Genomic DNA, 14406 nt, shown 5'->3' on the forward strand with positions numbered 1-14406 from the left:
GGGAGGTGCTGTCGAAGAAGCCTTGGCGAGTTGCTGCAGTGCATCCTGTGGGAAGAGTGTGAAGATACAAGGATAACAATTAGCCGGATGGAAATAAAGCTAAGGGCGCCATCTGCTCGTTGGGAAATAGCACTGCAGCTCCAGTGTGACATCCAACAACATCATCAAACTGCAGGCAGAATATAGTCAAAGCTTCATATTGTGAAATTTAACATTTTTAAATGCACAGGAATAAGGGACAGAATTCAATAAAAACGATAGCAACAAAATAACGATAAGGACTGGACAATTCTCTTTCAAAGGCGGCTAAACCTTTATAAATCACTGGTTAGGCCTCAGCGGGAGTATTGTGTCTGATTCTGGGCACCGCACTTTAAAAAGGACGTCGTGGCCTTGGAGAGGGTGTGCAGAGGAGATTTACCAGAATAGTACCGGGGATGAGGGGACTTCAGTTATAAGGAGAGACTGGAGAAGCTGGGATTGTTCTCCTTACAGCAGAGAAGGTTAAGGGGAGATTTGATAGAGGTGTTCAAAATCATGGAGGGGTTTTGATAGAGTAAATAAGGAGAAACTGTTTCCACTGGCCAGAGGGTCGGTAACCAGAGGACACAGATTTAAGATAATTGGCAAAAAAACAGAGGGGAGATGAGGGGAATTTTTTTAACGCAGCGAGTTGTTCTGATCTGGAATGCACTGCCTGAAAGGGCGGTGGAAGCAGATTCAATAATAACTTTCAAAAGGGAATTGGATAAATACTGGAGCTCGGGGCCGGAATTTGGGGAAGGGCACGGTTCCACCAGAAACCCCTCCCTGTTTTATTTATTTGTTCACAGGATGTGGGCGTCGCTGGCGAGGCCGGCATTTATTGCCCATCCCTAATTGCCCTTGAGAAGGTGGTGGTGAGCCGCCTTCTTGAACCGCTGCAGTCCGTGTGGTGACGGTTCTCCCACAGTGCTGTTAGGAAGGGAGTTCCAGGATTTTGACCCAGCGACGATGAAGGAACGGCCGATATATTTCCAAGTCGGGATGGTGTGTGACTTGGAGGGGAACATGCAGGTGGTGTTGTTCCCATGTACCTGCTGCTCTTGTCCTTCTAGGTGGTGGAGGTCGCAGGTTTGGGAGGTGCTGTCGAAGAAGCCTTGGCGAGTTGTTCCGTCTCGCTTGACCCTATCACTAAGTAGGATGCCAATGTGTTTCCAGGCAGAAGTGGGGCCTGCAGCTGCCTGAGTTGACGTTTACAAAGCAACAACTCAGAAATTCCTTAAGCTTTCCAAGAATTCAAGTAGTCCTTGACCGGCATTTATTGCCCATCTCTAGTTGCCCCTCGAGAAGGTGGTGGTGAGCCGCCTTCTTGAACCGCTGCAGTCCGTGTGGTGAAGGTTCTCCCACAGTGCCGTTAGATCGGGAGTTCCAAGAATTCGACCCAATGACGGTAATGTCCAAGTCGGGATGGTGTGTGACTTGGAGGGGAACTTGGAGGTGATGGTGTTCCCATGTGCCTGCTGCTCTTGTCCTTCTAGGTGGTAGAGGTCGCGGGTTTGGGAGGTGCTGTCGAAGAAGCCTTGGCGAGTTGCTGCAGTGCATCCTGTGGATGGTGCACACTGCAGCCACAGTGCGCCGGTGGTGAAGGGAGTGAATGTTTAGGGTGCCAATCAAGCGGGCTGCTTTGTCCTGGATGGTGTAAAGCTTCTTGAGTGTTGTTGGAGCTGCACTCATCCAGGCAAGTGGGAGAGTATTCCATCACACTCCTGACTTGTGCCTTGTAGAAGGTGGAGAGGCTCTGGGGAGTCTGGAGGTCCTGCTTCCACAAGTAGAAGTTGAATTGCTCAGCCACCTCCACCCAGGCAATTCAAACTCCTAATCAGGTGGTACCCCTCAGCCCTCCCTTTGCAGCCCATCCTGGTAGCATTTCCAGTGCTCCCCGCTCAAAAGGAACAGTCCGGCTCCTCCCAGGTGTCAGCCATTGCTCAGTGGATAGCACACTCACTTCTGAATTACGATGGTTGTGGGTTCAAGTCCCACTCCAGAGACTTGAGCACAGAATCCAGGCTGACACTCCCAGTGCAGTACTGAGGGAGCGCTGCACTGTCAGAGGCGCCGTCTTTCAGATGAGACATTAAACCAGTTGGATGTAAAAGATCCCATGGCACTATTTGAAGAAGAGCAGGGCAGTTCTCCATGGTGTCCTGGCCAATATTTATCCCTCAACCAACATCACTAAAACAAAACAGATGATCTGGGCATTCACCTCATTGCTGTTTGTGGGAGCTTGCTGTGTGCAAATTGGCTGCCGCATTTCTGACATTACAACTACACTTCAAAAGAGCTTCATAGGTTGTAATTTGTTTTGGGACGTCCTGAGGTTGAGAAAGGCGCTATATAAATGCACGCCTTACTTTACTCACCTCAGTCTCTCTTTCCTCCTATAATCTTTTAAACTCCAAACTTGGCAGCACCTATCTGCTACCCATGATTCTACTCTATTCAGCCTTGTTGGTGTCCTACACCATGCCTCCATCACCAGGTTTCTTAATTTAAACAACCGCAACTTGCATTTATATATCGCTTTTAACGTGGGAAAATGTCTCAGGATCGTAAATCAGACAAAAATTGACACCGAGCCAAAGAAGGAGATATCAGGAGGGGTGACTAGAAGCTTGGTCAAAGAGGTAAGTTTTAAAGAGGGTCGTAAACAAATTATCAGGCCAACTATCTCATTGCTGTTTGTAGGACCTTGCAGTGTGCAAATTGGCTGCCGTGTTTCCTACATTACAACGGTGACCACAGGGCGATCTCAGGCACCCTCCAGCACCAGGTTGCGTCCCATGGATTTCCAGGGCCCTTGTGTCTGCACGCATTTCCTGTCAACTTTTTGCATTATATTGCTTTTGTATTATAATTTCTATATCCACGTTTATAATGGAAAATTCTTATGTAAACATGTCACACTGTAATTACACCCTCCCACCAGTGGAGGGGCTGCAGTACTAGCGCTGGTTGGAAAGTGTAATTAAAGTGTGAGAAGTTTACATAGGCAGTTTCCACTGTAAGTGTTGACATAGGAATTTATAATGGCAATATACAGAAATAAGAACAGAATGTATAACCTCACAAGGGGATTGAATTATGTCTGCACACCCTAGTCCAATTATCCCACGCCATCTAACCCCACTTCACCTGAGGATTACACTTAGCCTTAACTCCCCACTCCCTTCGCCCCACCATTGGCGGCCGTGCCTTCAGTTACCTAGGTCCTAAGCTCTGGAATCCCCTTCCACCTCCCTCTCTTTCCTGTAATACCCTCCTCGAAACACACCTCTTTAATCAAGCTTTTGGTCACCTCTGCTAATATCTCCTTCTTTGGCTCGGTGTCCGTTTTTGTTTGTTGTGTTCAATATTAGGAAAATTAACTAGTGCTGTAATTTTTCGGGTGAAGGTATGCTCCTGTCAACTTCAGGGAGTTCAAAAGGAAAGAAAGAATTTGAATTTATATTGTGTGTTTCACAGCCTCAGGACATCCCAAAGTGCTTTACAGCCAATGGAGTACTTTTTGTTTTGAAGTGTAGTCACTGTTGTACTGTAGGAAACACAGCAGCCAATTTGTGCACAGCAAGATCCCATATATATGAAATAAACGACCAGATTATCCATTTTAGGCGTTGGCCAGGACATCGGGGAGAACTCCCCTGCTGTGTACTTTTAATAGTGGCCATGGGGTCTTTTACATCCACCTGAGAGGGCAGACGGGGCCTCGGTTTAACGTCTCATCCAAAAGACGGCACCTCCGACAGTGCAGCACTCCCTCAGTACTGGCACTGGGAGTGTCAGCCTAGATTATAGGCTCAAAACTCAGGAGTGGGATTTGAATGCACAACCTACTGACTCAGAAACAAGAGAAACCACCCACTGAGCCACGGCTGACATGCTTATTATGTTTTATTAGAATGCTTTATCAGAAGATTTAGACTCCCTATTGAATAAGCAAAACAAAGCATGCACTGTGACCTTAAATTCCTGCTGTGCCCAGAGCCAATATTTCATTAATGTCTTTGGTTAAAGTGCTGGGTTTCTGTTCCCCGCCCTATGGGGACATTTCCACCTGACTGTTTACGCAGGAATTCCTTCAGCAGATGATTCCAGCCTCCGCGTCTCACTCGACAAGCAGCTGGAAGACAGACAGACAGACAGAAGAGCAGGCATGAGCTCCATCGACTCGAGAGGGACCTCTGGAAAATCCAGCACGGGCACTCCCCAAAATGTGAGTGTGAGCTTTGCTAATGGGAAAAAAGTTACTGTTTAACCTTGTAAAGGAGAATTTCTAGAATGTCACTTCCTTTTCTCTCTCTCTCCCTCTCACATTCTCTCCCTCTCTACCACCCTCTCTCTCTTTCTCTCTCTCCCTCTCTCTCCTTCTCTCTCTCTTTCTCCCTCTCCCTCTCTCCTTCCCTCTCTCCCCCTCTTTCTCTCCCTCCCACCCTTATCACTATCTCTCCTTCTCTCCCTCTCACTCTTTCTCTTTCTCTCTCTCTCCCTCTCACATTCTCTCCCTCTCTACCACCCTCTCTCTCTCTCCCTCTTTCTCCTTCTCTCCCTCTCACTCTTTCTCTCTCTCCCTCTCACATTCTCTCTCTCTCTACCACCCTCTCTCTCCTTCTCTCCCTCTCCTTCCCTCTCTCCCCCTCTCTCTCCCTCCCTCCCTTATCACTATCTCTCCTTCTCTCCCTCTTTCTCTTTCTCTCTCTCTTCCTCTCTCTCCCTCTCTCTCTTTCTCTACCCTCCCCATCAGATCTTTGAGGATTCACAGGCAAACGGCTGCGAATCAGCTAAAACTTCTACCGTGAATGCTGTTTATTATTCCCTGTTGCTTGAGACTGTTAGAAGTGGGGGAGGTGCTAGCAGTGACTGTGTGTTTTAGTTGCGAGGGGGATGGGCACAAGTTACTGATGCTGTCAGTATTTTCTGATTCCAGTCTCCTCTCCTTTTCTCTCCCAAATGCGTTGACCCTTGGCTCCATGGGGCACGAGTACCGTGTCTGTGCCCCGGGTAGGGGCAAAGATTGCCTATTTCAAAATTCCCCACTCCTAACCCAATCCAATAAAATTAATGGATAGGAGATGGTGGACTCGGAGTGCAGAATTTCATGATATCTGCTTCAGACCTGTACCAGAATTACCACAAACAACAACAACAACTTGCATTTATATCGTACCTTTAACGTAATAAAACGTCCTAAGACTCTTCACAGGAGTGTCTATCAAACAAAATTTGACACCGAGCCACGTGAGGAGATATTAGGACAGGTGACCAAAAGCTTGATCAAAGAGGCCGGCTTAAGGAGCGTCTTACAGGAGAGACAGGTAGAGAGGCAGAAAGGTTTAGGGAGGGAATTCCAGAGTTTAGGGCCGAGGCAGCTGAAGGCACGGCCTCCAATGGCGGAGCGATTAAAATCGGGGATGCGCAAGAGGCCAGAATTAGATGAGCGCAGAGATCTCGGGGGTTGTAGGGCCGGAGGAGGTTACAGAGATCGGGAGGGGGCGAGGCCATGGAGGAATTTGAAAACAAGGATGAGAATTTTAAAATCAAGGCGTTCCTGGATCGGGGGCCAATCTAGGTCAGCGAGCACAGGGGTGATAGGTGAACGGGACTTGGGGGGTGCGAGTTAGGATACGGGCAGCAGAGTTTTGTATGAGCTCAAGTTTATGGAGGGTAGAAGATGGGAGGCCGGCCAGGAGGGCATTGGAATAGTCCAGTCTGGAGATAACAAAGGCACGGATGAGGGTTTCAGGAGCAGATGAGCTGAGGCAGGGGCGGAGATGGACGATGCTTTGGAGTTGGAAGCAGATGATCTTGGTGATGGAGCGGATATGGGGTCAGAAGCTCATCTCGGGGTCAAATAGGACGCCAGAGTTGCGAATTAGATTACACAGAAATTTCAACACGGAATCAAGCCGTTCAGTCCCACCAGTCCGTGTTGGGATTTATCCTCTACTCGAGCAGTATCCTAATCCTGTGTGCCCACCCTATTCCCATATCCCTTTATTCCCCTTTTCCTTCAACCACCCATCTAACCGATTCTTAAAAGTTAACATGGTCCCTGCTTCAATCGTTAACTCTGATAGCACATTCCACAGCCTCATAACCCTTGGGTATGAAAGTTTCTCCTGCTCTCGGTCCTATGTCTCGTAATTTAATCTTAAATCGGTGGCCCCTCGTTCTGGACAGCTCAATCCCTGGAAACAGCCTGTTTCCATCTACTCTCTCCCGTCCCTTCATGATTTGAAACACCTCTATCGAATTGCCCCATAATCTCATCTGTTTTTAATAAAAAACAGTCCCAATTTTTCAAGAATTTCTTCGTATATCTATTTTCTCATAACGGGCAGCATCCTTGTGAATCGGCCCTGTCCCCTCTTCTTTCCTCAGCATCCTTCCTACAGTGTAGAGCCCAAAACTGCACACAGTACTCCAACTGTGGTCTTACTGAGTTTTTATATCCATAGAATTATATAGAATTTACAGCACAGAAACAGGCCATTTGGCCCAACTGGTCTATGCCAGCGTTTATGCTCCACACGAGCCTCCTTCCTCCCTGTTTCATCTCACCCCATCAGGGTATCCTTCTATTCCTTTCTCCCTCATGTGTTTATCTAGCTTCCCCTTAAATGTATCTATGCTATTCACCTCAACTACTCCTTGTGATAGCGAATTCCACATTCTAACCACTCTCTGGGTAAAGAAGTTTCTCCTGAATTCCCTTTTGGATTTATTAGTGACCTCTAGTTTTGGTCTCCCCCACAAGTGGAAACATTTTCTCTACGTCTACCCTATCAAACCCTATTATTGTCTTAAAGATCTCTATCAGGTCAACCCTCAGCCTCCTCTTTTCTAGAGAAAAGACCCCCAGCCTGTTCAGCCTTTCCTGATAAGGATATCCTCATAGTTCTGGTATCATCCTTGTGAATCTTTTTTGCACATTCTCTAATGCCTCTATATCATAAGGACATAAGAAATAGGAGCAGGAGTAGGCCATACAGCTCCGCGAGCGTGCTCCGCCATTCAATCAGATCATGGCTGAACTTCTACCGCGACTCCACTTTCCCGCCCTACCCCCATATCCCTTAATGTCCAAGTATCCTTTCTATAATATGGAGACCGGAACTGAGCGCAATCTGGAGGGAGGGTATCGCACAGGAGCTGGAACCGTGGTTGATTGTCCCCTCTTCCCAGCCCAGGAGCGCTGAGGCCCGATTTCAATATTGGGCCGAGGACACTTTCCTGGGGACTCCTTCAGCGACGACCTAGGGCTGCGGTGATTGACCGCCGTCAAACGCAACCATCTTTCTCTACGTGCGGTATGACCCCAGCCACTGATGTGTTTTTGTGGGAGAGAGTTCCAAACTTCTACCACCCTTTGTGTGAAGAAGTGTTTCCTAACTTCTCTCCTGAATGGCCTGGCTCTGATTTCAAGATTATGTCCCCTTGGCCTAGACACCTCCACCATGGAGTGACCTGAATTGGCTGGACATTGGCGTCTATGATGGTGGGCACTTTTTGGCTGAAAACAACTGCAAACATTTCAGCCTTGTCCCTTGCACCCACGTGCTGGGCTTCACCATGGTTGAGACTTGGGTATGTTCATGGAGCCTCCTGCTCCTCTGATCCCCCGGTTGTCCACCATCAGTTTCGGCTGGACGTGGTAGGGCGACAGAGCTTTCGTGTGATCCATTGGTTATGGGACCACTTAGCTCTGTCTAAAGCCTGCTGCTTTTGGAGTTTAGCTTGTACGGTGAGCATGTGCAGTTGCTTCACAAGGTTTGTATCACATTCTATAGTATGCCAGGTGCTGCACCCGATAGAAGCATAGAATCATACAGCACAGGAGGCCATTTGGCGCATCGTGCCTGTGCTGGCTCTTTTGAACGTGTTATCCAATTAGTCCCACTCCCCCTGCCCTTTCCCCATAGCCCTGCAAATTTCTTTTCCAGTATTTATCCAATTCCCTTTTGAAAGTTATTATTGAATCTGCTTCCACCGCCCTTTCAGGCAGCGCATTCCAGATCAGAACAACTCGCTGCGTAAAAAAAATTCTTCTCATCTCCCCTCTGGTTCTTTGGCCAATTACCTTAAATCTGTGTCCTCTGGTTACCGATCCTCCTGCCAGTGGAAACAGTTTGTCCCCATCTACTCTATCAAAACCCCTCATGATTTTAAACACCCCTATTAAATCTCCCGATCTTTCTACATTCTCCATTGAACTAGAGTTGATCTCCTAGCTTGACAGTGATCGAGAACTAAAGAATATGTCAGACCAAGAGATGACAGGTTGTGGTGGTACACAATCTTGCTGCTGATCATGGTCCACAACAGGTCTTGGGCTTCTGCATTAATCGCTACTCTGTTCCTAGCACGGTGGTAGTGCCATATTACACAATGGAGGATGTCCTCACTGTGGAGGAAAGACTTTGTCTTCACAAGAACTGTGCAATGAGCACGCCTACCAGTGCTACCGTGGACAGATGTGTCTGTGACCGGTAGATTGGTGAGGACGAGGTGATGTAGGTTACTTCCTGGTGTTGGTTCCCTCACCAGTCTGGTACCTCAGTCTGCGGTGGTCTACTGAGCCACTCCTGGTGGTGGACATTAACTAGAGTCCCATGAGGGCCAGAGCAAGTAAGGGCCGCAAGGTCCCTTCATTGAAGGACCAGTTGAGTTTTTAACAACAATCTTCAAACTACCCAATCAGTTTCATTTCTCGCCATGGTGGGATTTGAACTCGCGACCTCTGGGTTGCTAGTCTAGTAACATAAATCTGGTAGTGGAAATCTGAAACTCTCTCCCCACAAGAAGCTGGGGGTCAATTGAAAATTTCAAAACTGAGATTGATTGATTTTTGTTAGGCAAGGATATTAAGGGTTAAGGAATCAAGGCGGGTAGATGGAGTTGAGATACAGATCAGCCATGATCTAATTGAATGGCAGAATAGGCTCGAGGGGCTGAATGGCCTACTTCTGTTCCTATGTTCCTATAACCATTAAATTACCTTATTCCATATTGGCCAAGCATTACAATACATATAGGCTTAAGTACATATTTCCTGTTGGGTGTCGCCCAGGTAACGTCCAGGCCATCAATGTATGAACAACAAATAATTGTCACCTCCAATGGAATTTCCACACTGTGCCCTGCCCTTGGTGCTTGCAGTGACTCATTCAGCAAGTATTTCCAGAATGTTCTCCGATACTAGCACCTTAAACACATCACAGAGTCTTAAAGGAACAACGACCCTGTTCAGGTGAACTCAATGATATCGGCACCTTGGCTACCGACTTTGAATCAATGCTATTTGGGAAGAGGTGGAAGTTATGTTACAGCTGTACAGAGCTCTGGTTAGAGAGCACCTGGAGACTACGTTCAGTTCTGGGCACCGCACCTTAGGAAGGATCTATTGGCCTTGGAGGGGGAGCAGTGCAGATTCACCAGAATGATACCGGGCGCTAAAAGGATTAAATTATGAGGACAGGTTGCATAGACTGTGCTTGTGTTCCCTCGAGTATAGAAGATTAAGGGGTGATCTAATCGAGGTGTTTAAGATGATTAACGGATTTAATAGGTATAATAGGATTTAATAGATAGAAACTATTTCCTCTGGTGGGGGGAGTCCAGAACAATGGGGGCATAACCTTAAAATTAGAGCTAAGCACTTCTGCACACAAAGGGGAGTGGAAATCTGGAACTGTCTCCCCCAAAAAGCTGTTGAGACTGGGGGTCAATTGTAAATTTCAAAACTGAGATTGATCGATTTTTGTTGGGTAAGGGTATTAAAGGTTACAGAATGAAGGCGGGTAGTTGGAGTTAAGGTGCAGATCAGCCATGATCTAATTGAATGGCGGAACAGTCTCGAGGGGCTGAATGGCCTCCTCCTGTTCCTACGTTCCTACGAAACATGATATGATAAATCAAGTAGTGATTACATGACAGATAGCTTGAATTTTAGAAGCCCAAGGATTGCAAGAAGGAAAGATCTAGGAGGAAGAATAAAAGAAAGTACCATGGCAACGCTGATAAAACAAAGACAAGAAAGAATGAGGTCAAGAGGGATTGTGGAGGATAAAAGGATAGAGAGAGATCACATATCAAACAACAGGACTTTTCTTTTACCACATCCAGGAATAAGAGGTGCTGGAAGGGGTCAAGTCTGAGATTGATAGATTTTTGTTAGGCAAGGGTATCAAGGGATATGGAACTAAGGAGGGAAAATGAGATACAGGTCAACCATGATCTAATTGAACGGCGGATCAGGCCCGAGGGGCTGAATGGCCCACTCCTGCTCCCAAGTTGCCCTGGAAAGAGGAGACTTCGAGATGGTTTAACTGAAGTTTTCAAGATTGCGAAGGGAAGTGACAAAAAACTGACCTGTTCAGTGTGGTGAAGGGTTCTAATTCCAGAGGGTACAAGTTAGCAAGTTAAGGGTAAGATGGGAAATCAGGCAGAATCCTATATACAATGGGTGGAAGAGTTGTAGAATAAATTACCAGCGAAGGCCAGTGAAGCAAAAAGCATATGGGATCCTGGGCTTTATAAATAGAGGCATAGAGTGCAAAAAGCAAGGAAGTTATGATGAACCTTTATAAAACACTGGTTTGGCCGCAATTGGAGTATTGTGTCCTGTTCTGGGCACCGCACTTTAGGAAGAGTGTAAAGGCCTTAGAGAGGACGCAGAAAAGATTTGCCAGAATGGTACCAGGGATGAGGGACTTCAGTTACTTGGAGAGACTGGGGTTGTTCTCCTTAGAGCAGAGAAGGTTAAGAGGAGATTTGATAGACGTGTTCAAAATCATGAAGGGTTTAGATAAAGTAAATAAAGAGAAACTGTTCCCATTGGCGGAAGGGTCGAGAACCAGAGGACACAGATTTAAGGTGATTGGCAAACGAACCAAAGGTGACCTGAGGAAAAACATTTTTATGCAGCGAGTTGTTATGATCTGGAATGCACTGCCTGAAAGAGCGGTGGAAGAAGATTCAATCGTGGCTTTCAAAAAGGAATCGGATAAATACTTGAAGGGAAAAAATTTGCAGGGCTACGAGGAAAGAGCAGGAGAATGGGATTAACTGGATTGCTCTTACAGGCTCAATGGGCCGAATGGCCTCCTTCCGTGTTATTATTTAATCTGCTTCCACTGTTCTTTCAGGCAGTGCATTCCAGATCATAACAACTCGCTGCATAAAAAAACATTCTCTTCATCTCCCCACTGGTTCTTTTGCCAATTACCTTAAATCTGTGTCCTCTGGTTACCGACCCTCCTGCCACTGGAAACAGTTTCTCCTTATTTACTCTATCAAAACCCCATATGACTTTGAACACCTCTATCAAATCTCTTCTTAACCTTCTCTGCTCTAGAACCATAGAAGAACCATAGAAAAGATACAGCACAGAAGGGGGCCGTTCGGCCCATCGTGTCCACACCGGCTCGGTGAACAACCAAGTGCCCATTCTAATCCCACCTTCCAGCACCCGGTCCGTAGCCCTGCAGCTTACAGCACTTTAGGTGTAGGTCCAGGTACTTTTTAAAAGAGTTGAGGGTCCCTGCCTCTACCTCTAAGGAGAACAAACTCAGCTTCGCTAATCTCTCCACAGAACTGAAGTCTCTCATCCCTGGCACCATTCTCGTAAATCTCCTCTGCACCCTCTCTAAGGCCTTGACATCCCTCCTAAAGTGTAGTGCCCAGAACTGGATGCAATACTCCAGCTGAGGCCTAACCAGCGAATTTTAAAGGTTTAGTCAGATTTATAGAGGTCCTTGCACCAATAATCCCAGGACAAACAGAGATAGAACGTTTCACGGGGTTTGTGGGGGGTGAGAAACAGCTTTCAATTAATCCTTTTGCTCCCTTTTGTTTTTTGGTCCTAGGCTTCGACGGTCATAAGCCTGAACGTCGGGGGTCACATCTACACCACCGCGCTCGGCACCTTGAAAAAGTATCCAAGGTCCAAGCTGGCAGAAATGTTCAGCGGTCAGTCCAGGCCAAGGACGGACTCTGAAGGGAGGTACTTCATCGACCGGGACGGGACCCACTTCAGATACGTCCTGGAATTCCTGCGGGGACGAGAGCCGCCTGCCCAGCTCGCCGAGGAAGTCTACCAGGAGGCGCTCTACTACGACATCGAACCCCTGGCCAAGCTGCTGGAGGACTCGCCCAAGCTCTTCGGCGAGCTGGTGGGCCGGAGGCAGTTCCTGGCCCGAGTGCCCAACTACCAGGAGAACATCGAGGTGATGGTGCGGGTGGCCCGGGCAGAGGCCGTGGCCTCCCGCCAATCCACGGTGACGGTGTGCGTGGTGAGGAACGAGGAGGACGTGGCCAAGTGTCACGAGGCGGTGAACAGCCTGGACACTGACAAGGAGTCAGTGGTGAGATTTGGCCCCTGGAAGGCCTCACCCTCTGTCTCAGACCTGCTGTGCTGCATCAAACTGGACATCGAAAGCAAGGGCTACAGCGCCTCCTACCGGCCTCACGAAACGGGGAAAGTTTTCCTCATGAGGCCTTGCGAATTCCTCTACAAGTTTACCTTTACGTGGTGGTAAAGTGCGACGCAGTGGGCATCGTTCTTGCGCTGCCTTTTGTGCCATGCCGGGAGGCACACGTGTATCTTTAGAGCATCGCACAAACAAACTCTCTTGTCTTATTGGGCGTCGTTGGAGTTTGTGGGAAGTAGCTTAAAATCATAGCATCATACAGCACGGAAGGAGGCCATTCGGCCCATCATGCCTGTTACTATTGAATCTGCTTCCACCGCCCTTTCAAGCAGCGCATTCCAGATCGTAACAACTCGCTGCGTAAAAAAATTCCTCCTCATCTCCCCCCTTGATTTTTTGCCAATTACCTTAAATCTGTGTCCTCCGCTTGCCGACCCTCCTGCTAGTGGGTAATGGGCCTACATTTGCCTCCAAACTGATTATATCCTCACACCGACGCTACCTAGCAACAGGTTTAAAAACGCTCCTTTTTTTAATTGCTAAGTTGTTGGACCACTGACTACGCTCCCCTTTTTTCTTTAACCTAAATAACTCACGGTGCAGATAAAGAGACTCCAAACAAGGACGTCCAGAAGAAGAAAGAAAGCTCCAGACAAGGAAAGGCCATTCGGCCCATCGAGCCCGTTCCCTCCGCTGGTCGATCCACCTGATCATGGCCTCCTATCCCATTTATTCCATCTGCCGAGGGGACAGTCCGCCAAACGGTCTTTGCATCTGAGCAAAACTACTTCTTCGCCATTCAACCCAGCCGGTGGCTTTCCACAGATATCTTCTCGGCCGCAGGAGCACGTGAACTAGTACGATTACGAGGATTTTTCGTTCTTCATTAATGGGGGCCATTCTCGCCTCAGAACACAACGGCTCGAAATGGCAGCCTTGGCGCATTTTGTCCCTCTTTCCTTTGACTTCTGAACGCCGGTGCGTCCAGCCTCCGCTTGACCTGACCTTTCGCGTGTCGTGCGGCACGTTGTACCTTTTTACAAATATCTTAACAGACGGTAATAACCCGTCAGCTGCCTCTGTGCGACAGCCGAGATAGAAGGACAAATTCGCCAAGGCTGCGTTCCCAGAGAGGGGGGGTCTCCCGTAGATGGGAGCGTGAGATGGACGTAAGGGCTAACGCACTGCGGGGGGGGGGGAGGGGGTGGGGGGATGTAATTGGTCTTGGGCAGTAGTGCGAAATGGGTGGAAATTGGAGGTGTGCCTTGGAAAGAAAAAAACTGGTGAAAGAAAATATGGGAATATTTACTGACGACAGCAAAAATAATAAATTCGTACTAAATTTGCGTTTGTGCTAAATTCACCCGTGCACTTTTTTTAATCGCACATGTTAACCCAGCAGCGAGTCAGTAAATGAATCCCTAGAAGTTACCCATACTTAAGAAAAGACATACTTGCTCTCGAGGCAGTACAAAGAAGGTTCACTCGGTTAATCCCAGGGATGAGGGGCTGGACATATGAGGAGAGGTTGAGTAGATTGGGACTTTACTCATTGGAGTTCAGAAGAATGAGAGACGATCTTATTGAAACATATAAGATTGTGAAGGGGCTTGATCGGGTGGATGGGGTAAGGATGTTCCCAAAGATGGGTGAAACTAGAACTAGGGGGCATAATCTTAGAATAAGGGGCTGCTCTTTCAAAACTGAGATGAGGAGAAATTTCTTCACTCAGAGGGTGGTAGGTCTGTGGAATTTGCTGCCCCAGGAAGTTGTGGAAGCTACATCATTAAATAAATTTAAAACAGAAATAGACAGTCTCCTAGAAGTAAAGGGAATTAGGGGTTACGGGGAGCGGGCAGGAAATTGGACATGAATTTAGATTTGAGGTTAGAATCAGATCAGCCATGATCTTATTGAATGGCGGAGCAGGCTC

The 14406-nt window shown here is 47.6% G+C and overlaps 1 protein-coding gene across 1 annotated transcript; it reads left to right on the forward strand.

Moving 5' to 3' along the window:
• Positions 1 to 4104: 4104 nt before the first annotated feature.
• On the forward strand, positions 4105 to 13819 carry LOC137322436 (BTB/POZ domain-containing protein KCTD14-like). Its single transcript, XM_067985359.1, has 2 exons — positions 4105 to 4258; positions 11910 to 13819. The coding sequence occupies exons 1-2, from the start codon at positions 4199 to 4201 to the stop codon at positions 12579 to 12581; spliced, it is 732 nt and encodes a 243-aa protein (XP_067841460.1). The 5' UTR covers positions 4105 to 4198; the 3' UTR covers positions 12582 to 13819.
• Positions 13820 to 14406: the final 587 nt, after the last annotated feature.

The sequence above is a fragment of the Heptranchias perlo genome, chromosome 6 (assembly GCF_035084215.1).
Source record: "Heptranchias perlo isolate sHepPer1 chromosome 6, sHepPer1.hap1, whole genome shotgun sequence".
NCBI lineage: Eukaryota > Metazoa > Chordata > Chondrichthyes > Hexanchiformes > Hexanchidae > Heptranchias > Heptranchias perlo.